This window comes from Bactrocera neohumeralis, chromosome 2 (genome assembly GCF_024586455.1).
Source record: "Bactrocera neohumeralis isolate Rockhampton chromosome 2, APGP_CSIRO_Bneo_wtdbg2-racon-allhic-juicebox.fasta_v2, whole genome shotgun sequence".
Lineage (NCBI taxonomy): Eukaryota > Metazoa > Arthropoda > Insecta > Diptera > Tephritidae > Bactrocera > Bactrocera neohumeralis.
The window spans coordinates 22,207,374-22,232,393 of NC_065919.1; the positions used below are offsets into that span (position 1 = coordinate 22,207,374).

The window sequence follows — 25,020 nt, forward strand, 5'->3', positions numbered from 1 at the left end:
GTATGCATGTAATCTTTTTGTGCTAAACGGCAAATCATTGATCTTTCTCAAGGCCGCTTTTGCTTTTGCAAGTGTTCTTTGGTTGAAATTCGTTGAAAGCTTTTTCAATGAAAGTTTTGACAACTTGGCGTCTTATGTTGTTGTGTCGAGACTTTGAAAACTAGCACATTATAGTTTGTTGTGAGCATGATTACTGTTTCGCATATAGAGGAAATTGCTTTACGCTACTGAGAGTGCTTCAGCTTCATTTTTTCCACGAAATTAATTACACATCATTGTAGGATAGCAACTACTACTAAATGCAAGTAATTTGTGTAATCGTTGCAGCATATTTGTGCGTAGGTAAGTGTGTATGCGTCAGCCATTTTCTGCATTAATCTTCTTATCAGCTACTTGTTTCATTTTATTTGCTCTCAGCATAATAAATTACCCACCAAGTGTCTCTGGCGATTTGCTCACATAGCTGCCAAATAGATAGATTGATGTGCACTTCGCATGTGAGTCTGTGTTAGAGAAAAATGTATGCGTATATTTAGATGTTTCGCAGCTCATATATGTATGTATAATTTCCACGGATAAATTTATTAAACTAAAAAAAATTTTTCTACTGTCTATTTTTATGAAGTCTAGTTTAAAAAGAAAAAAAAAACAAAAATTAAAATATAATACAACGTGCATTCCAAAGTAAACAGGACTTTTTGAATCTAGCGCCCCCTGGTGGCGCCATCTATATGACTGGTGCGTTAGAAACTGCTTTCTTTATCGATTGGCCAGTGAGAATTTCATGACATTTCATCCATTGGAAGTGAAGTTATTGTGTTTTAAGTGTCAGTATGTTTGTGTTATCGGTGCGAAAATGAGCTTCGAACAAAGAGCCAACATTAAATTTTGTTTTAAAATTGGTAAAACTTTTACCGAAACGTTGCAATTGATGAAACAAGTTTATGGCGATGATTGCCTATCCCGTAGCAGAGTGCACGAGTGGTTTCAACGTTTTCAAAGTGGTCGTGAGGACATAAATGACGAGCAACATGTGGACCAATCAAAATCCGTAATCACCGAAAATTCCATCGAGACTATTTTGAATAAAATCAATTGATTTTGTTGAAAAAACCATTTGTTCTGTTTTTTTTTTTTTTTGAAGACCCGTTTACTTTGCAACGCACCTTGTAATAGGTTAAGTCGTAGGGTTTTTTCAAAATCGATAGATTTCACTTGAACCGATATTTGTCTTTTGTTTTACCCAAAAGAGTATCACCTACTTACCAAAATTTAATATCAATCTCAGTCACTTCGATAGGTTCTCCAAACCGAGATATTGCAAACTCAGTCTGGCCAAAGCCGGGCAATGGAGGAGAAATAAATAAGGTAATTCCACCTCACCTTCCTCCATACAGCTTTGACAGGAGCGTCCGTCAAAATACTTATTTGCACCGCGTGCGAACCTATTGGACAGCGTACAGTCAATACACCTAAAATAGCTTCAAGATTGATTTTCCCAAGTACAAATAGTTCGCACTGATTCTGCGCCCAGTTTGCGAGCTCAATGTTCAATGCAAGTCTACTGCTTTCTTCAAAGCAGCCACTTTTGCCTGTAAAACTCTACAAAACTTATGCAGCCTGAAGCTAAGCTTAAAAGAAAGTTATTTACTGAATACTCCCTATCTATCCTTCGCTCCTAGTTTCGACTCATCCGTAAAAAGGTTCACTGCGCATCTTCTCCAACGGCTTATTCCAAGCCACATATCCTTCGTGACTATATGAGCGAAGCAACAGCCATCAGGAGAAGCCTCTGTAATGCAGTAATCCCTATTTTCAGGGAAAGCAATTGAAGCAGGGAAGAATTTCAGGGTGGAAAAAGCTTCTCTGAGCCTTAGTGTGTCTTCGCAGCAGTGCATCTGCTGGCAATATCCATGGGTGCTATATGTAGAATGGCATTAAGTGCCATTGTTGGTGTAGTCCGGAGATTCCATTGAGAGCCGCCCTTTGGATGCGGCTAAACTTTCGAGCCAGTGCAGCCTATTCGAGCGTCTTCCACCAGACTACATAATAGAACATTATAATAACTTGATTATGGCTTTGTAGGACCAAAACACCATCTTTGGTGAGAGTCCTCACCTTTTCCCTATAGCTTTTCTATATCAGTATAGGTTACCTTCTCCTCATTATTGACTTCTATGATGCCTTCTTAACCTTGTCCTGAGTAATTGGTTTTCATGAAAGCTTTCTTTCAAGGCTAAGCCCCAGATATGTTACCTTATCAACGGGTTAAAGGCGCAAGCCTCCCACAAATTGATAGGGACCTCGATTATTTTATATCTCCTGGTGAATAACACCCCAGCAGGAAACCACGCTGAGGTAGCCTTGGGTTAGCTCGTAGACGTAACTTAGAAATTTTCCTTTTACCCATAAGAGGAACTTCGTCAACGTAGATTGTCACCCGACAGCCTCGTTCTTCACCTACCTAGTTTAAAAGTTCCTCTTTTCATAACAAACATATTAGTCCAGAAGCGCGTAGTAACTAAAAAAGTCCAGTAGTTTGCGATTTAAAACAAACTTTATCATTTGAGCGACGAGAAACGGCTGACCAACCCACAAGCAAGGGTGGTGTATACATATGTACATCAAAGGCCGCCAATGGCACTGGCAATCAGCAGTTGAAGATTTTCATTTCGAAATTCCACAAGCTGCAATAAACATGTGTTGGCTTACTCGGCTGGCAGGGGCCTTGAATTTCGGAAAATTGCTAGTCAAAATCATTTATTACGAAAGTGCACCACACATCTACACATATGCATAGCTAGAAACAATTTAATATGCTGCCAACAACACAATGATTGGTGTCAAGGCCAGCGCCTACTTGCTTTTCTCACTGTTTCTCCACACAAACAATGCGCAGCAAAATTATTTTTGCACATAAAGAGCTTCCGCCAGCACATATACATACATAGTGCTGGCATAAATACATATGTAAGCATATTAATCCATCGGCGTAAAACCGCATACCGATGGACAATACTTATAATTAAAAAAAGGGCACCAATAAAAAAATAAATCGTTCATGCTCTTCAGCATGCACTTTAAGTCTCTTGCTTTACAATGAAATTGCTTGGCGAGCTGTAAGACAGACGAGAAGCATGCGATTGTTCGTGGTTTAGCACAAATGCCGAGTACGTGACGGCGTATATCTAAACGCGAAGGCGCAATCGATATCTTAGTGGTTAATTCTCCAATAAATCATCGCTTCCGTTTCGAAACTTTTCATATACACTAGTGATGTTCGTTTTTTTTACCAAAATGCAAAAAAATAAATATTAATTTAACAAGAAAAAACGTTAAATTCGGCTGCACCGAAGCTAATATACCCTTCACTTGTGCATTTCTTTTTAGTTCAGTTTGTATGGAAGCTATATGCTATAGTAATCCGATCAGAACAATTTTTTCAGAGATTATATTATTACCTTAAGCAGTAATCCATGTCAAATTTCGTGAAGATACCACGTCAAATGAGGAAGTTTCCCATGCAAGCATTTGATTCCGATCATTCAGTTTGTATGGCAGCTATATGCTATAGTTAATCGATCTGAACAATTTCTTCGGAGATTACATCGTTGCTTTAGAAAATAATCCATACCAAATTTCGTGAATATATCTTGTCAAATGCAAAAGTTTTTCATACAAGAACTTGATTCCGATCGTTCAGTTTGTATGGCAGCTATATGTTATAGTGGTACGATATCGGCAGTTCCGACAAATGAGCAGCTTCTTGAAGAGAAAAAGACGTTTGCAAAATTTCAAAACTATAACTTATAAACTGAGGGACTCGTTCGTATATATACAGACAGACTACAGAAACTTCAAACTCATTGGAGAGTGTTTATTATCCCTCGAAAGAACAGTCTTTTGCTTTTATTTTTTTAAGATTGACTCTTTCAAATGTTGGCCGCGGCTACGTCTCAGATGGTCCATCCGTTGAGTCCAATTTTTGATGATTCGTTCGAGCATTTCAACTACTAACTGGCGAATGACACGCGTGATGTTTTGCTCCAAGTCCTGAATCGAAGCGTGTTGCTCCGCATAGATTTTAGACTTTACATATCTCCACAGGAAAAAGTCCAACGGTATTATATCACACGATCTTGGTGGCCAATCGATCGGTTCATAAAGTGAAATTATCTGCTTACCGAAGTGCTCTCTCAATAAATCTATTGATTGATGCGTTGTGTGGCAAGTGGCGCAGTCTTTTTGAAACCAAATGTCGCCGAGATCACGAGTTTCAATTTCAGGCATGAAATAGTCGGTTATCATAGCGCGATAAAGGTTGCTATTAACCGTTTCATTCTCATCGGACTTATTTTTGATGAAATATGGATCGATGATTCGACCGGCTCACAAACCACACCAAGCCCATGTTTTTCCGAATGAAACGGCAGCTCTTGAATCTTTTCAGGTTTCTCTTCGCCCCAAACACGGTAATTTTGCTTGTTTACATACCCATTGAGTCAGAAATGGGTCTCATCGCTGAACAAAATTTGGCTCGAAAACGTCGGGTCTTCTTGGAACTTTTCAGGAGCCCATAGAGCTAAGCGATGTCGCTTGGGAAGCTCGAGCGGCTTTACTTCTTGCTCAGGCTGTATTTTGTACGCCTTCAATTTAAGAGCTGGACGTAAAATGAGCCAAGTCGTTTCATACGTCACCCCTAGTTTCTGTGAACGGCGCCGAATCGACTTTCTACGGTCTTCGTGTACACTCTCAGCTGCGGCTACTATATTTTTTTCACTGCGTGTTGGACGTGGTCTATTCGGTCGAATATTATCCAATAATGATTTCTCAGGTCCATTTCTAAATCGTGAAAACGACTCATACAATCATGTGCCTCAACAGCTTCTTTTTTAGAACTGATGAGTGACTAACCGTATTGTAAACGAAACGGCTCTAAAACTCGTATTTCTACTCATGAATTTATTAGATGCTTATTTATAAGTGTTCCACATTTTCAGTGATTGTAGAATTATAGGATAGTATTTACAGAATTTTGACAGAATAAAAATTTCTTCAATCATTTGCTATTCATACAGGCTCAGCTAACAGTACAATAACAAATTTTGATCAAAAAGATCTCGAAGTCATTATAAGTCAAACCGTAAAAGCTTAACAAGCCTCCTCTTTCAACTCTCAGTAAAATTATTTAATTGAGGGGGACTCCGTATTTATTATGCTCAATTACTGCAGAATTTAGGAACTGTCAAACTCGAACTACCGGGTTGCATTGAAACTCATCACACAACACATGAAAACTTAGACCGCTGAACCTTATTCATAGTACTTATTGAGTTGAAAAGCTAAGTAGATGGAACGAAGTTTGGCAAATTGCCACACGTAAAATAATTGACGAAATAGTCATCGAAAATATTCGTAATGGCAGCTTCTTCAGAATAATGCCAAGTAATAAACTCAAAATTGTATACTCATCACTTAACACCTTTGTTGTTGTAGCACGAATGCCTCCATAACGGCTAAATTTGAGTGCAGTCCACTGTGTATGTGTTTGGCAGTCGGTATCCTTCTGGCGTATATTTGTGATTAATTGAAGCGGAAGCAGAAAATGACTAATGGTGTGCGTCAGTCAGCGAAGCAGTCAGTCATGCAATCGTTGTTGTTATGTCTAAATCAAAAAGTGGGAGAGTGTGAGCATTTTAATAAGTTTCAGGTTCACGCAGATGGTAAGAGTGCGAGCGAAGTTAGGTATACTAATACATACATACATACATACCTCTGTACACATGATATTGAATGGTTGAAGGAAGACTCGTGACCATGACTTTGGTTAAGAGTGACGAATGTGTACTTAAAGCTCTCAGTAATTTTAAACATCTTGCGCTATTCTCGGTTCTCCATGCGTTTTTATGTTCGTAATTTTTAAGCTTAAGTAATATCTCAAATTTAATGACGGTGAAAGCACTTAAGCCAGTTTTATTATGGATAATGAGTATATCGAAGAGTGGGTTAGTCATTTATAACGGTTCTTTTTCACGTTACGTTTCTACGTACTTTCTTTTAAGTGAAGTTATACGAATGAGTATCCTCATATTTTTGTAAATGCTCAATATGTTTGTATACCCTGAACAGGGAGTATAAGTTTACCATGAAGTGTGTAACACCCAGAACGAAGACCACACAAACTGTCCAATCGAAATAAAGAAAAACATTTTGTTTGTAGTTTATACATTTCTTTATTCCTGTGAAAGTACATTCGATGGTATTATGTATGGAACTCGATTTCTTTTGCACGGTCGTCAAGGGCACGCTTGCAGAAGTCCAGACGCTGAAACCAATTTTCGACGGTTTCAAGCATAAATCGGACAATACTGTTGCATTTTCACTTTCGATATTCGTACGAAGTTTATCAATCGTCGCGGGCTTGTTGGTATGGACCATAGACTTGACGTGGACCCACAGAAAATAGTCTAATGGCGTCAAATCGTACGACCAATTGACTGTGCTATTTCGTGAGATAACGCGTTCACCAAACTTGGTTTTCAATAAATCGATTGTGACATTCGCTGTGTAGCTTGTGGCGCCGTCCTGTTGGAACAACATATTGTCGAAGTCCATATCATCCAATTCGAGCGAGAAATATTCGGTTATCATTGAGCGGTAGTGATTCCCATTCACAGTAACGTGCCGGTCTTGATCATCACGGAAGAAGTACGGTACAATGACGCCGCCGGCCCATAAACCGCACAAAGCCCTAATTTTTTCGGGATGCAATGGTGATGCTTGGAGTACGTGTAGATTGCTGCCTGACCAATAACGCATATTTGCTTATAGACGAATCCATTCAGCGAGAAATGAGCCTCATAGCTGAAGATGATTTTTCCATGAAAATCCGGATAATTTTCAAGTTGTTGCTCACGATTCTGGTGATTAAGCTGCTTCAGTTCATGCGTCAGTTTGATCTTCTAAGGATGTAAGCCGAGATCTTTTCGCAAAAATCGCCACAACGTCGTCGCAAAGATACCCAACGCATGAAAACGACGTGTGGCAGACTGATTTGGGTCCTTCTCAATTTATGCGCCAGCGGCAGCAATATTCCCGACAAAACGGACAATTCTTTGTCTCACTGGCAAGGGGAACATTTTGTACTGTGCCTGTGGATTCAAATTTTTCGCCTAGATGCGCAATTATTGATCTAACAGGACGATTATTACGACCATAAATTGGACGAAGCGCTCTTAAGTTTGAGGCCTCTGACCCGAATTTTGATAGTAAATTTTAATAATTTCGACTCGCTGTTGGATCGTTTATCTTTCCGTGATGAAATATCAAATCTTACTGAAGAGAAATATCAAAAGAGCGGAAAATATATGGCGTCGTTTGCTGTATCTATCGGTATACTTTTGTAGCATCGTTTTGAAAAAACCCTTTATATATATTTCTCCTAGCTTACGAAAATGTGGAGGTTTTTATTATCATCCTTCACATTTAGGATCATAAGGCATTTTTTCATCGTAATATATATTTAACTGAACTTCTCTTCCTCTCCTTCTGTGATATTCTTGTTGCTATCTCTCATATTCAGATTACTATGAAACTGAAATCATACATATAATCATTGGGTGAATGGCGATAATTCGATTGAATGTAAAAATATTGAAACAATCCAGCTACAATAACCAAACTACTTGTAGACTGAATAGCGAATCGTCGAGGAAAATATCTAAAAGTTCTGTTCAGAAAAATTGATTAAATTCTTATTTCCTTCGAAATATTTGGGGAAAAACTGAGCTCAAAAGAATATCAAAACTCAAATAATTCCATTAAGGCTATTTAATACTTGTGGAATCCTCGTTTTGTCAAAGAAACTATGCACCACCAATTATTGAAGAAAAACCTATAACTAAAATTTATAAAATCGACATTTTGTTGCTCTTCTCATATTACATGTTCTCATATACTCGTACCATCTTATTCTTTTGCTTGTGCTTTCAAAATTACTTTTCCGTGTCATCAATTTCACCTTTCCAGTAATTATCCGATTGTTTTGTTATTGCACTTCTTTTATTGTTTTATTCTTTTTATAGCTTTCTAGGTATTTTTACTGTTCATTCATATACATTTATTACTACATATAAACTGGTAGTTTCAGACTTCTTCTTCGTCTTAATTGGCGTAGACACCGCTTACGCGATTATAGCCGAGTTAACAACAGCGCGCCAGTCGTTTCTTCTTTTCACTACGTGGCGCCAATTGGATATTCCAAGCGTAGCCAGATCCTTCTCCACCTGGTCCTTCCAACGGAGTGGAGGCCTTCCTCTTCCTCTGCTTCCCCGGCGGGTACAGCGTCGAATACTTTCAGAGCTGGAGTGTTTCCGACCATTCGGACAACATGACCTAGCCAGCGTAGCCGCTGTCTTTTAATTCGCTGAACTATGTCAATGTCGTCATATATCTCGTACAGCTCATCGTTCCATCGAAGGCGATATTCGCCGTGGCCAACGCGCAAAGGACCATAAATCTTTCGCAGAACTTTTCTCTCGAAAACTCGCAACGTCGACTCATCAGTCGTTGTCATCGTCCATGCCTCTGCACCATGTCGCAGGAAGCAAGTGAGGAAAGTTCTTTGATCACCATTCACTTGGTAGTGGCCAGAAACTATTCTTTTACATATGGCTCAAGCAGCTCACAACTTCCGGTATTAAGCCAAGTATCCTCTAGATAGCCACAGAACATCCGTTTGAAGGCAAGCCAGATCGAGAACTCGAATCATCCCTATCAGGGTTGTGCGCTGGGTTTGGGACCCGCCACGTAAAAAACGCCCCCAATGAAAACTAATCAACAGCCTCGGATGAATTGAATTCCATAGATACATTTTCTTGCTAATGCGATTCGTTTGATCTGTCATATCTACTGATTATTATAGAAAATTATAAGGTTAATATAGAATGATAAGGTTATATAGAGGTTAAAACTTATTTAAAATTCAAACCTGATAAAATTTGGTTTATAATTAATTTCACTATCATATATTCTAAAAGAGATTGTATTTTTCATGGTCTCGTGAGATATTTTTACCACAGTGGTGGCTTTCTGTTAACGAAAACTGAGTATGGGGTATATGGAAGTCTTGCAATTTTATTCATTCATAATATTTCTAAAGATATGTGAATACTTGAATAAGTTTTCGTTTTATGCGTTGGGCAGGGGCTAGTTATCTAATTTCGATACAAAGTTATTGCGAAAGTATTTTATGCATTCTATTGTGTACCAATCTACCAATCCTCTTAAAAAGATATTTATTATTATTTTGGTTTTATTTTTTCTTTTATGAGTTACGGAATTCTTCGTGCGATTTAATTTCGACGCGAAATGGGGGGTGGTTAGCGCATCTCATTAAAGAAAAGAAGAATGACTCATATACTATGTATTGTATTCATATATAAATAAACATATGTATGTATATATATCGGAATTACTGACATGATTTGAGGAAAAAAGTCAATATGTCAGTAAATATAAATGTATAAAGTTTTTTGTTTTAATTGTGCAAATTTTGGTCTTAATTCATAAGAGAGAAAAAGCTGAATAAGACAGAAACTAATAACGCAACCTGTTGATAACTCTTAAAGATAGTTTTGAATCCCAAAAAAATCCCTTTCTGGTCTAGTCTAGGCTACAATGGATACCAATTAATGCCTCTTTTAGACAACACTTACCCAAGAACTTTGAATATTACAGCTCATAAGTTATTGATTAATAATAAGTTTTAAGTAAAAAATGTATTATAACTAATTCTAATCCCAAGCCCCTTTTGTTAGCCTTGTTAATATTCCACGAGATGTCAACTGCCAGAGTTTGGCAGTTTACGCGTATATATGTACTATTCTTTGGATTAAATAAAAATGTGGATGAAACAATGTCTTTTACTCGGCTGCTACTAAAGTGGCAGTAGACGTACTGCTACGAAGCACCACCTCGTTGAAAGAGGTGAGCATTGACTCCAACAGCAGAGCGACAAATACCAGCGCTGAGCTCGCTAGCTGTGCAGATAATCTTGCTTCATGTGTTTTTTCTTTAAAAAAAAGTAGGTGAATTAGTGAATTTCGAAATAGATCATCCTTTATATGTTTGTTTACACCAATGCATTTATACCAGTTCTTTGTTCTATTATCCAATTATCACAAATAAAAGTGAAGTGAAAGTGTTAAGTGAATTAACCTACCATTAGTTGATATTAAGTACAAATTTGGTATGATTGTTAAGTGTGTTCTCTGCATGGTACATAAATATGTACTTTCATCCAATAGTGTTGCACTTAGGCAGGTATGTCTCCTGTCTTCTTTAGCTAGTACTAGATAACCAAAATAAAAGGGCAACAATGCTTACCGGATACGCTCACTGATCCGCTTACCTTTTCGTTAGGCATACATAACCCGATTAAGCCCCACAATGGTCGTTAGTGAATGCCATCAGCGGAAGGACATTTTCGTACATACATACATGAAGGTCGATAGTGCAGGCAAACCTCACTTTCCGATGAAATTTCCAAAAATAGCAAACACGAATGACAATATCTAAGAGACACAAATAGAGGCACTCTCGCTAACGGCACATTCCGGAAGCGACGACAGCAGGAAGTTGGTCTGTTTGATTGTGTAACAAGTGAATAGTTTGCTGACTGATGACATTTCCCGTTAGACGGCATGGAAATGCCTATTTTGCATACCAAATATATGTGCATATGTAGCAAGTGGCAGCCGCAAGAGTTGATTGAGTCTTTGCCAAAATATGTTTGTGGTTGCACGTATTTGATTATAACGGCTTAAGAGCGTTGAATCGGAATCGGAATCGCCTTTTGTTTTATGTTTATTGAATTTTCTTGCAATGTCAATTTCTTTTCTTTTGGACAGAAGAGATTTTTTGCAACTGTCCGGCCGTCCATCGTTCGACCGCGCATATAGCCAAATTCGCTTAGAACATTTCTTATAAGATTTATTACCAACACTGTGGTATGGATGAAATCGGAGGATAACTCCGCTCACTCCCCATATAACGGTACTGCTAAAAACTACCAAAAGCCCGATAAATCAATAACCAAAAGCTCCACAGACATTAATTATTACCACCGAGATGGTATGAGAGGCTTTATGGAGCCAATGTAAAAATTGGACAATGGGCGTGGCACCACCCACTTTTATACATGGCTCAGAACCTGTTCGACCAATTTCAACCTAATTTGGTACATAACATTCTTATTTCACGGCACGAAAATGGCCGAAGTCGGACTGCAACCCCGCCTACTTCCCATATGACACAATTTCATTTGATTCTTTCACCCTTCAGGAAAAAAACTTTGAACGATTAAAAGATTTCCACCTTAGGACCAAAAATTGTCTAAATCCAACAAAAACCGTTCAAGCTTCTAGGACCCAAGTACCTATAGTTCACTTTTTACCGCAAATATCGGTCAATGTGTGAGATATATAATTGAACTTCAGCGATAATCTTTTCCTGACAATGGTAGGTCAGTCTTTTAAAAATTGGTTGACTCGTGTTGATACTTCCCATATACTATACCTCATTTCCAGGTGAATTTTTACCGCACATATCGACCAACACGTGAGTTATCTCTATGAAAATGAGAGATAGTATCTTTGTGCCTAAAATATATAAACTTGCGAGAAAACTTGACTTAGCACCCATATAACAAACATACCTACTATATTATATCCGGGTGACTTTACGCCATATGATTGGTAATGGTACCTTAATGAATCTTAGAGAACATTTTATTAGTAGTATTGACAAATCGGGTCGATATACCTTTATACCGATACCTTTTGTCGAATATGTCGGTCAGTGTATGTGTTATATACATAATATATACCATTGAACTTCCACAACTCGAAATTCTAAAACTCGTATTTCTCCATAACTCGAACTCCTTAATTGGCAATATAGGTCTTACAGTTTCCAACTCTTAACTCGAAGTTTTTTTGTGGATTATGGTGATTCGAATTAGGGAAGTTCAACTGCCTATATAATCGCTTGGATTCCTATCTTCTGGTTGACGGCTTGCACATTAAGGTATTTCTCTGTCTTTGATTTTAAACCGTAGTTGCTTGATAAGGTTTATCATACTTAGGTTTACTCAGAGGTTTTTGAATGCTTCTCCTGGATTGTCTGTCAGTAGTAGCGCGTATTTCTAACCACTGGATCACGACGTTTATCTAAGAGAGATTTGGGCGTGCTTTTGATGCCGCATGATAGGCTGAGGATAGAAACAATATTTGCTCTTCTGGCTCGAAATTGATACAGCAGATGAAGCAGCCTTATAAAGATTGTCATACAATTTACTTCAAAGGTATTGATTGAGCTAATTCCTTGCAAGAGTGAAGGAAGCGAAGTGAGTTTTGGGCATAAAGCCGTCTTTGTTATTGTCTTCGTTTAAGATATAAATTCAGGCTTTCCCACCTTCTCACTAAACCTGCAGAGGAATTTCCAACTAAAATTCGCCATTGGAAGAGAATGAGGAAAGAATGTGTGGCAAATCCGGAAATGCCGCACTCTCCATACAGACGAGTTAAAGATGGGAGTATGTAGGGGTAGTACTTAGAGGTCTTTAAATCATATCCTCAAATATCGAGATCTTACTATTTTGAATTTTAAAATATTGGAACCACAATATTAATAGCAGTAATAAGTGGCTTACGTGTCAAATTCTTATACTTTTATACCCTGTGGACGCGAGTATTAGAATATTTACGATTTATTTATTTATTTCAGTTTAATTATAATCTGCAAACTTGTTTTTAAATTTCCGCATGCTAAAAACAATTACTTATTTATATTTTCAGAGTTTCAATAATCTTCACACGCCTGCTCGACGTCAGAACGCATACCCACACAAGAACTTCGCGAATTCCGCATAAATTTTAAGCCTCCACACACACACACTCACCAGAGACACGTCGAAAATGTCGGCGTCCCGCGCCAACACCCCACCTTCCGAATCGGACAAGGCGACGTCACACAACCACAGCAATAGTGGTGAAACGAATCACAACAACAACTTGAAATTGAAATCAACACAGAATGGCGACGGCAGCAGCAGCAACGATAAACTCTCGCCGGATCAAGATATATACATAAATCAAGCCGATGGCTTACCCAGCCAACATCCCACATTACCCGATGGCGATGTAGACAGCGACAGCGAAAAGGAAGCTGTCGATCCGGATTCTTTCGACGATTTGCCCACATCCATAATTGTGACCAATATACACTCGGAGGTGTTTACCAATCCAGAACTGAAACAACAAATGGAGGAACTCTTTCGTACCTTTTGCGATTCGGCGACCTTCCAGTGGTTACGTAGCTTCCGACGTTTGCGCGTCAACTATGACAATGCCATAGCAGCGGCCAATGCACGCATCAAATTGCATCAGTATGAATTTAATAAGAAGACGACGATAACTTGTTACTTTGCACAGCCCGTAACGCCAGTCTCGAATAAAAATCTACAACCACCAGCGCCGGTAAAGCAATTCCTAATCTCGCCACCAGCTTCACCGCCAGCCGGTTGGGAGCCACGCGAAGAGAACGAGCCGCTGGTCAATCACGATCTCCTGGCGGCCTTGGCCAGTCTAACGCCCGGCGAGTCACACGAGCTGCATCCCCAGACCGAAGATCAGCCGGGCATTATTGTGCACACGGCCATGTTGCCAGAGGGCGCGGTAAGCGCACCAACACTAGCTGTCGGCGCCAAACCGACCATAGTGCAAACCAAGTGTCCGGAGCGTGCGTAAAGCGTGACAACGGAATGTTCCTGCGTTGGATGTGCTGCTGGACGGGCTGGACGAATTAGTTTTAAGTACATAGGCAGGTGCTGAGCACCGAATTGAAAGTGAAACGAAGTTAATGCGTAACTAGTTAATGCAAATACAAATTTAGTACAGCAATGAACTAAAAAAAAATATACATATACATATATAAATATTGTTGTAATTAGGTTTTTTTGTAAATGAATTGTTCTGTGAAAATATAACTGGATTCCTATCACTTCGAAATTCTAGGCTCGCTCGGCGCATGTTGAGCTGTAAACTGAAGTTTTTACATGTACATACACACATATGGTACATAGTACATATACATATATGCACCTCTCAAATCACTGCTTCTAACAGCAACAAATAAAGCAAAAAAAATGAAGTGAGAATTTTAAATAGTTTTTCGGAAACTTTAAATTTAAGCCTAAATGTATATACATACATATGTACATATATATTTATGTACATACATACATATGAATTTATTATTTAATTTTGCATTTTTATTATTTTATTTTTTTATTTCATTTTAAATTATTTTTTTCTTATTCTTATTATTATTTATTATTCATCAATTTTAATTAATTGTAAAAAGTAAATTTGAGCATTATTTATATTTTAAAGTGTAAATAACTTATCAAAACAATTTTTTTTTTAATTTTAATTCAACAATATTCAAAGTGTACATTGTTTTTATATAAACCAGTCGTTACAATAAATTTTAACTAAAAAGAGCGTTAATTAATTTTTTATGAATAAATTATTTATATGTATATACTGAAGTGTCGCTTTTTGAGTGATTTTACTTAGAATTACAATTTTCTGTTACATTTTTTATTGAATCTTGGTTTTGAATTAAATTTTTTTTACCTAATTTTTTTATTTTTCGTTTTTTTGTTAAATTTTTAATTAAACCTTTGCTCATTTTTTTTAATTCCTTCATTTTTTTGCTTGTCAAAGCTGTGTACCATTCTTCTATAACTTAACCTCTTTATTATTATTACTGTTATATTTTTATTTAAATTTGCTACCCAAAATCTCATTATAACATAAATTTTTCAAAGTTTAGAACTTTTTTTTAGTATTTGTTTCGTTTCTAAAGGGGATTTCCCCGTGTAAAAAACAGCCTTTTTTCAATAATTTTTTCCTCATATAAAAATTGAAATATTTTATTAGATTTTTTTTATTGTTACCAGCAAACACTATTAACAAAGAAATTCTGAAATTTTTGGGAAAAAAAATTTTTAAATTCGGCCATTGCGATGCCATTTCCAGAAAAAATATTCGCCCGTGTTGATAGGATAACTCCTTACCGGATCATCTAAAGGGGGAAAAATATGTGTTTTAGTCAAAATCTTGACTTAGGACTTGGACGAAGGAGGAAACCTGAAAAAATGAACTTTTGGCAGACATTTTTACAAAAATATTAAAATTTCAGTGAAAATGAAGATGGGTTGAGTAGTTCTCGAGAAATCTTGCTAACCAACTTCAAAAACACAGTTTCGAGAAAAACGCGTATAATGACTGCGCACTTAGCCTAGCTAGCTATATCTCCGTTTCAATTACACGGATCAACTTAAAAATTTAGAACAATATTCTAGAGGTGTTGTAGAACTTAATAAGACAATAAAAAATTGATTTTTAGAAACCCATGAGCTCATGTTACCCCTAAATTCTTGTTTAAATATTAATTTTATATTTATATTTTCAGTTTTTTATTTTAAACATTTTTTGTTTAGTTAATACTTTTATTTATTTCTAATATTTTTCATAATTATTTTTTTATTTAATTTTTATATATATTTATATAAAATATTTTTTACCAAAATTTTAATTCAATTATTCTAACCTCCTTTTTACCATTTTTTTAGTTTCAAAATCAATAATATTATTTTGTTTTGTTTTTCTGTTGTAATGCTTTCAGTTTTTTCTTAATAATTTTTGAAATTAAATTTTCTGATTTTTTTAAATATTTTTTTTTATTATTTTATTATTTTATTGTGGATTTAAGTTTCATTTGTTTCGAATTTTGTTGTATTTCTTTAATTATTTTTTTTTTTTCAACATATAAACACATAAACAAAGCTATCATCATTTTTCGACACAATCGTATCTCTGAAACTTCCAATTTTATGAATATACATAAATACATACATATATTTTAAATGTTTGAACTTTACACCTGAAATCAATGCCACCAGTAACTCAATGGATGCAATGCACGCAGATCTTTCCACACTTAACAAATGTATGTATGTAAACCGGATGTATATATATACATATATTTGAATATATACATGTATGAATGATTGTTTGAAACCATTCAAGAAAAAATTAATAAAAAATGTACATGAAAAAAATTTATTTATTTATAAATTGTGAGAAACAAACCAAATAAAAGCAAAAAACAAGGAAAACTGAATTTAAAAATATAAAAATGAATTAATCACTGTAAATACATATTAACATATTAAAGTAATGAAATTGTAATTAGAATGTTTAGGTACCATATATAATATTATGTAATATTTAATTATCGTAAGCACTAAAGATGTTTCATTGTAACAATAAATATTGAAAAACCAAACTAAGTTTTCTTCTATGAAGGTCCAGCTGCAGAAGATTGATTTAGAAAAAAGTGAAAACATCGAGCCAGCTCGAACAAAAATTAAGGAGATCTATAACATTAATGTAAAAATTATATTACTCGTTGAGCAAAAAGTGGTGCAAAACCAGGTTTCGACACCAGTTCCGACTAATGTCTGAAAGTATTTTTGTCACGAGTAAGTTTCACTTAAACTACACATGCCGCTTATAGTGGATTTCAAAGGTTTAGCTTTCTCAATTTGTGGGCTTGTCTGAAGACGCTTGTATCAAAAGGAAAAAGAAGTTCGATCAAGCTTTAAACAGAGATGACATAGTTTTACCCGAGCTTAATGAACTAGGAAGTAATGTTTTATGTTCCTTGTAGCGGCCCCTTTCAGTAGAATCCCCGAGTGCGCTGCAACACTTTAGCTGTATTCCATTCGAAAATCTTGCAGAGTGGCAAATCGAACGTTCACAACTCGTATAAATGCAGCGAACTGGTATAATTAGCAATAGCAAGCCTTCAGAAACTTTCATGTCAACGTTTTTTTTAGAGAGAGCCAATAATAGCGGGCGGAGAAGTGACAAGCGAAAAATAAAATGTTTAATAAAATGAGGTTAAGTTACCAACGTAAAGTCGTTACAGGCATGTATCAAGCTAATAAACCATTTTATAGTATATTTGTTTAGTTTCACTTGAAGCTTAGAGATGCGTTATTTCTAAATAAATTTTTTTGTAGAAGCTTTTTGATCTTTATTAATTTCTAAAATCAATTAGAAAAGTGTTTCTTATTTATTTTTGGTAAGGTTGTTAAAAACAAGTTAGAAAATACTTGTTTACCGCGAAATATTTACTTTTCGATTAGTGTCTCTTTACGGCAACTGAACAGAGTTGCAATTGTAAGGATGCCGAAATTACTTTTTTATCACATCATTTAAACAAATTGAAGTTTATCAAAAACTGAAAAGCTTCCATTGATCGGTTTCGATATTAATCGATTTTGTAAGTTTATCGATATTTTTTTTAATAATCGATTTATGCTCATCTCGTAATTAGTTGCAATTAGCTATTAGTTTTACATATTCAATTTCAGAAACTACAAATAAAAACACTACCAAATGTACATATGTATGTATGTATAAAGTGCAAAAATTGCTGTGAAGAGGGTTGATTGCCCCAAAATACTTTTTTTTTAAATTATTTAAACATATTAAAGTTTACCAGAAACTGCAAATAAAGTTATAATTTTCAAAGCAATAATAGTCGATTTTTTATATTTATCGATTTTTCTATCAATCGACTTTTTATATTTATCGATTAATTTAGGTTTATCTATTTTTTTACTAAAAGTAAGTTATAATTTATAAAGCAATAATAATCGATTATTTATATTTATCGATTTTTCAATTAATCGTTTTTTAAAGGTCATAGATCTTTTAGTTTAAAATTTTTTTTAATAATCGACTTATGTTCATCTGGTAATTAGTTGCAATTAAATACTAGTTTTATGTTTGAAATTTCAGAAAATCTAAATAGAAAAAAATTAATCAAATTATTTTCACTGTAATGCAAGAATTGCTATTGAACAGTGTTAATGGCTCCAAGTTACTACTTGTTTATGATTTAAACAAAATAAAGTTTACCAGAAACTGCAAATAAAGATATAATTTATAAAGCAATAATAGCCGATTTTTTCAATTGATCGATTTTTCTATTAATCGACATTTTAAATTATCGATTAATTTAAGTTGATCGATTTTTTACTAAAATGAAGTTATAATTTCTAAAACAATAAAAATCGATTTTTTCAATTGATCGATTTTTCTATTAATCGACATTTTATAATTATCGATTAATTTAAGTTGATCGATTTTTTACTAAAATGAAGTTATATAACATTATAAAACAATAAAAATCGATTTTTTTATTGATCGATTTTTCTATTAATCGAATTGTTATATTTGTCGATTAGTGTAAGATTTTTAATTACCCCACTTCTTAAATGCATCTGGTCACTATGGTGCGAAAATTACTGTTGAACGGTGTTGATTGCTCCAAAGTCCATTTAAATATTATAAGCATAAATCAATTTGTGGTTTCCAAGCGTGTTTATTGTATATTGCATATGTATATGTATGTATAAATATGTTTTTTTCCTTATCAAGTTCATTACACCCACGAATTAATTATTTTTAATTGCAGTCGAATGTTATTTATATTTGAATAGCTTTAGCTGTACTTAGTTAGAAAAAAATTTTAAATATTAAATATTAATACAAGGCAGAAGAACATAAATACATTGCATCTAAATTTCCCAATTAAGAACAAAACTGTTAAACTTGCACAATAAAATGTAATTTAGAAGAACAATGAAACGAATTACTAAATGTAACAATAAAAATATAATAACTGAAAATAAAATAAATGAAAATAATAAACATAATGAAATCACATGTTATTTGTATGTATGTATGTATGTATGTTAATGACAAAAAATAATTGATCTGCACCATCGTGTGTGCCTAAATCGCATATTAATTGTAATTTACATGTGTGTATGTATGTGCTGTGCTGTGTCACACCCAAATTATCGTAAAAAACATGAATGGAAAATGTGCTAAATGAATTAAAATTAAAAACTTATATACATATATGTATGTATATATGTATATATACATATATACATATATACTATTTAAGTATATCAGTGTGTATTGAAAAACTAAAGCATTATCAGCATATATACATATGTACATATGTATATGAAGATGCTATATACATACTTATGTACGCATAATAACATTGTTAAATTTTATGAGAAAGTAATTAAAGAAACAACATTTATGAAATAAATGGAAATAAATTAATTGAAAATTATTACAAATTGTGTGAAATATTAAAGTTTTTGAACTTTTGAAGCTCTATGCTGCATTTTCGACAAGTTCTGTCTCCTGCTTTGGCTTTGAGGTAGGGGTACATTGAATATATCAAGCATCAATGAATGTATCGGGATATAACTTTGCTTAAATAGTGTGCAACCAAAAAAAAAAAACTATTCAAGTCTTCAGATACCGAATATGTGGATCAAAGTTCCAATTGCGAACTTTTAATAGAAAATATTGGTCACTCCGACGGGTGATCCAAGCAGTAGTATTTTTTTCAATAGTACTTGTTTGACACTTCGGACTGAGTAGGCAATTGAGAAGCAAAGTCCTCTCTCGACAAACAAAAACCAAACTCTATAAGTCACTCATAATTCCCGTATATGGTGCAGAGTCTTGGACGATGTCAACAACGGATGAGTCGACGTTGGGAGTTTTCGAGAGAAAAGTTCTGCGAAAGATTTATGGTCCTTTGCGCGTTAGCCACGGCGAATACCGCATTCGATGGAACGATGAGCTGTACGAGATATACGACGACATCGACATAGTTCAGCGATATAAAGTCAGTGGCTACGCTAGCTAGGTCATGTTGTCCGAATGGACGAAAACACTCCAGCTCTGAAAGTATTCGACGCAATACCCGCCGGGGGAAGCAGAGGAAGAGGAAGACCTCCACTCCGTTGGAAGGACCAAATGGAATATCTAATTGGCGCCACGTAGCGAAAAGAAGAAACGACTGGCGTGCTGTTGTTAACTCGGCTATAATCGCGTAAGCGGTGTCTACGCCAATTAAGAAGAAGAAGATTTGTTTGACAGATCACTCGTGAGTCGTGTCAAGCTGTTATATTATTTTTGTTCGGTATTGTTTTGCTTCGTTCCCGATTAACTTCATTCGTAATTCACATTCACTTTCGTAGACTGATTCGAATATGCCCGGTGCACCAATTCGTGCACTCGTGGTGATTTTTATGGTATCATCTCAAAGGGAGTTGAAACGGTAACTTGCGCAACCATTGAAGATGTTCGCATCCACTGTATGGAAAATTTTGCCAAAGGATCTTGGTTTGTGGACTTACACAATCCAACTCGTGCAAGAGTTGAAGCCGAGCGACCATCGTGGAGATGTGTCCTCGTCGTAAGTCCTTAAAAAGTCATTGTTTGGTGTGCTCTCATTGATCTATGTAAGTATATTTTTTCAAGACTGAAGTTGGCCATAATGTTACAGAAAAGGAGGAACTTTATAAGGCCATGATTAATAAATTTTTCGTACCTAAATTGGAAGAAGTTGATGTGGACGGCGCTAAATGCCTTACACCGAATGAAACAATCAACTTATTGAACAAAACTTTTGGTGTTTAAAGTGATAACACATTTGTGCAACAATTTGTCGAAAATTGAGTCACTCAGCTTGAATTTATTAGAGCTAGCCGCGTCATGAATGATTCAGTTTGCCGCGAAGTTTGTAACACCCAGAAGGAAGCGTCGGAGACCACATAAACTATATATATAAATGACCAGTATGCTGAGCTGAGTCGATTTAGCCATTCCCGTCTGTCTGTCCGTCTGTAAATATACGAACTAGTCCCTCAGTTTTTAAGATATCGTTTTGAAATTTTGCAAACGGCATTTTCTCTTCAAGAAACTGCTCATTTGTCGGAACTGCCGATATCGGACCACTATAGCATATAACTGCCATACAAACTGAACGATCGGAAAGAAGTTCTTGTATATAAAACTTTTGGATTTGACATGGTATTTTCTCCAAATTTGACGTGGGTTACTGCTTATGGTAATAATATAATCTCCGAAAAAATTGTTTAGATCGGAGTACTATGGCATATACATAGCTTCCGTACAAACAAATGCACCTGTGAAGGGTATATTAGCTTCGGTGTAGCCGAAGTTAACGTTTTTTCTTGTTTAAAATAATTTTGAAAATGTAATTCTTTATTTTAGAGCTATATTCTTGGCCATAACATTAAATAATATGCGTTTTATTTTTTCTTGAAAACCGCATATCTAAAAAACACCCATTTTAATCTTTGCAGTTATAAGCAAAATAATGAAAATGACGGTTAATGTAAGTAGCTTGAAAACTTTCGGAAAAACTATTGTGAAAGATGAGGCTGGTGGGCCAAATGATGGATATCTAAGGTATTCGAAAATATTTTTTTCTCAGCTAATTAAACATTGAGTGGTGACTTCCAGTCAGTTTTTATATATTATACATATATTAAGTTCATAATTTTACCTTTAGAAATTTTTAAAATAATTACTTAATTTGTGAATATTTTTGTGAGCCACTGTATGTACCGTGGTGCAGATTAAATTATTTTTATTCTTTATAAAGCCATTTTAAATTTATGTTTCCAAAGTACAAGTAATTCGGGATTAACTTGTTTGACCGACCGTTATAAAAATATACGAATACGAACCAAACAGCACGTAAATAACAGCTACGAAAGAATGAAAAAGTCAATGGATTGACACAATTTATTTTTGTTGTATTTATTTATTCCATAAAAACACGAACGCAAATGATTAAAATAACAAAAGGAAAAGTGATTTAAAAGTTACAACAATACGAGAATCAAAAGGGTTTCCGCTGGACAAGTGAAAGCTAACTGCGCATGTGCCAAAGCTAAAATTATTACTTACCATCCCACTTCCGCTTTACATACTCATACTCAAACATATGCTTGAAGTGCAGTGATTTGATATACATACGTGCATATTTTGAAGGAGAAAGGTATCAATTTAAATCCAAAACTTGGCTTTAGGTCCAGGTTCTGACATCTCTTTTCTTAATACTAACTGAAGACAGAAGTGGAAGTTAGTATCACAAATTCTTTGTTTTTGAAACTAGAACGCCAAACACTATTTGAAGTTTCAGATTTAAATCAGTTTCAATTTTTCCAAATAAGAGCGTTACAATCGTTTTTTAATTAAAAACAGTTCGGAATATCAATGAAATTCTTTATTCCTGTTAAAGTACATTCGATTTCTTTTGGTTGGCCACCACGGGCACGCTAGCAGAAGTCCAGACGCTGAACCTAATTTTCGATGGTTTTCAAGCATAAATCGGCTAATACTGCTGCATTTTCACGTCCGTTATTCGTACGAAGTTTATCAATCGTCGTAGACCATAAACTTGGCATAGACCATAGACTTGAGTTAAGTTAAGTTGTTGCTCAGCGTACGACGTACGACGATTCTGGTGGTCAAGATGCCCAACCCTTGAGAACGACTTGTGTGAGACTGCTTTGGGTCTTACTCAATATTCTCGACACTACGGGCAATTCTTTCTCTCACTGTCCCGCGAACATTTTGTACTGTGCCTATGGATTCAAGTTTTCCCACTCGACGCTCAACTGCCGATCCCACAGGACGATTATGACGACCATAAATTGTACGTAGCGACTAGTTGTATGTCTTTCTATGATGAAATGGCATACCTTACTGAAGAAAAATGTCAAAAGAGCGGGAAAAAATATGTTGTCATTTGCTATCCCTATCGGTCTACTTTTGTAGCGTGTATAATTTTTTTAAATGCGATTTTGTGTTGTTAAAAATGGAGTCAAATCCCGAACTGAGCAACAGTGTATCGATGAATTTAATTTTTGGCGAAGAAGCTCCTTCAATGAAGCCAATCCAGGCCATAAATCACTACTAGATGAATTTCGTGAAGGTCGTTCAAAATGAGTTGCTGTTCCAAAAACTATTGATGCTGGACGTAAATTGATATTGAAAGATCGTCACATTGCAGATACCACACAATTTGCCAATCGCTCATGCTAAGGTTAGTCTAAATTGATCGAGAGTACTGTTACAAAAATACGATAGCGGTGCTTCGAAACAGGTATATGGTATCATAACAGGTAATGAAGCGTAGTTTTATGCGTTGGACCCGAATAGCAATTGACTGTATGGGTGTTTCAAGATGAGCCGAATGCAACAAAAGTTACTCGTGGTCGAAATATTTCCAAGCAAATGGTTGCCTGTTTGTTTTTTTTTTGTTTTTTTTTGAAAAACTGAACATGCCGCTACCATCTGAGTGGTACATAACGATTTGTTTGACCGTTGTTTTTCAAGAAATCAGGAAAACCAACCGTCGAAGATCGATCACTCTACAACACAGCAAAGCGATTGAAAATAAAGAACTTGTTACCGTTGGCTTCTTTTTTAGGGAAAAATCTGAAAATTCTCGGGGCATTTGTTAAACGAGAAGAACTTGTGAAATAAACACTCTGGCCAACAGCTATACTATATATTTATACACAGGTTGCCGTCGTTATTTAGCGGAATCTTTTTCTAATTTAATGGCATAAACATCGCTTACGCGGTTATAGCCGAGTTAAGAACAGCGCGCCAATCGTTTCTTATTTAAGCAATTTGGCGCCAATTTGAGATTCCATGTGCAGCCAGGTCCTTCTCCACCTGATCTCTCCAACGGAGTGCAGGTCTTCCTCTTCCTCTGCTTCCCCCGGCGGGTATTGCGTCGAATACTCTCCGAGATAGAGTATTTTCATCCATTCGAATGACATGACCTAGCCAAGGTGGCCGCTGTCTCTTAATTCGCTGAATTATATCATTTTATATACATATACTCTTGTAGAACCCCCCAAGGTGATCCAGTCACTGATGCCCAGAGCATACTTAAATTATGGAGGGAACACTTCTCCAGCCTGCTGAACGGCAGTGAACGCACAACACCAGGAGAAGGAGAACCCGATTCCCCAATCGATGACGATGGAGCAGACGTTCCATTACCCGACCATGAAGAAGTTCGAATAGCAATTGCCCGCCTGAAGAACAACAAAGCAGCAGGAGCCGACGGATTGCCGGCCGAGCTATGCAAACACGGCGGCGAAGTACTGATAAGGAGCATGCATCAGCTTCTTTGTAAATATAGTCGGACGAAAGCATGCCCAACGATTGGAATTTAAGTGTGCTATGCCCAATCCATAAGAAAGGTGACCCCACAATCTGCGCCGACTACCGTGGGAGTAGCCCAACGTCAACAAACTGATTGGACCTTATCAGTGTGGCTTCAGACCTGGAAAATCAACAACCGTCCAGATATTCACCATGCGCCAAATCTTGGAAAAGACCCGTGAAAGAAGAATCGACACACACCACCTCTTCGTCGATTTCAAAGCTGCTTTCGACAGCACGAAAAGGAGCTGCCTTTATGCCGCGATGTCTGAATTTGGTATCCCCGCAAAACTGATACGGCTGTGTAAGCTGAAGTTGAGTAACACCAAAAGCTCCGTCCGAATCGGGAAGGACATCTCCGAGCCGTTCGATACCAAACGAGGTTTCAGACAAGGCGATTCCCTATCGTGTGACTTTTTCAACCTGCTTCTGGAGAAAATAGTTCGAGCTGCAGAACTTAATAGAGAAGGTACCATCTTTTATAAGAGTGTACAGCTGCTGGCGTATGCCGATGATATTGATATCATCGGCCTTAACACCCGCGCCGTTAGTTCTGCTTTCTCCAGACTGGACAAAGTGAACGAGGGCAAAACGAAATATCTCCTGTCATCAAACAAACAGTCGTCGCACTCGCGACTTGGAACTCACGTCACTGTTGACAGTCATAACTTTGAAGTCGTAGATAATTTCGTCTATCTTGGAACCAGCGTAAACACCACCAGCAACGTCAGCCAAGAAACCCAACGGAGGATAACTCTTGCCAACAGGTGCTACTTCGGACTGAGTA

At 36.1% G+C, this 25,020-nt stretch overlaps 1 protein-coding gene across 2 annotated transcripts in view; it reads left to right on the forward strand.

Annotated features, from left to right (window-relative positions):
• LOC126750765 (protein sarah) overlaps window positions 1–15,889 on the forward strand; it is a 71,815-nt gene extending 55,926 nt beyond the window's left edge. For both annotated transcript variants that reach the window (XM_050460494.1, XM_050460495.1), the window contains one exon: window positions 12,858–15,889. In XM_050460494.1, the coding sequence (XP_050316451.1) occupies window positions 12,978–13,808 (831 nt within the window). In that variant the 5' untranslated portion in view covers window positions 12,858–12,977 and the 3' untranslated portion in view covers window positions 13,809–15,889. The remainder of the gene's footprint in view (window positions 1–12,857) is intronic.
• The last annotated feature ends 9,131 nt before the right edge of the window (window positions 15,890–25,020 follow it).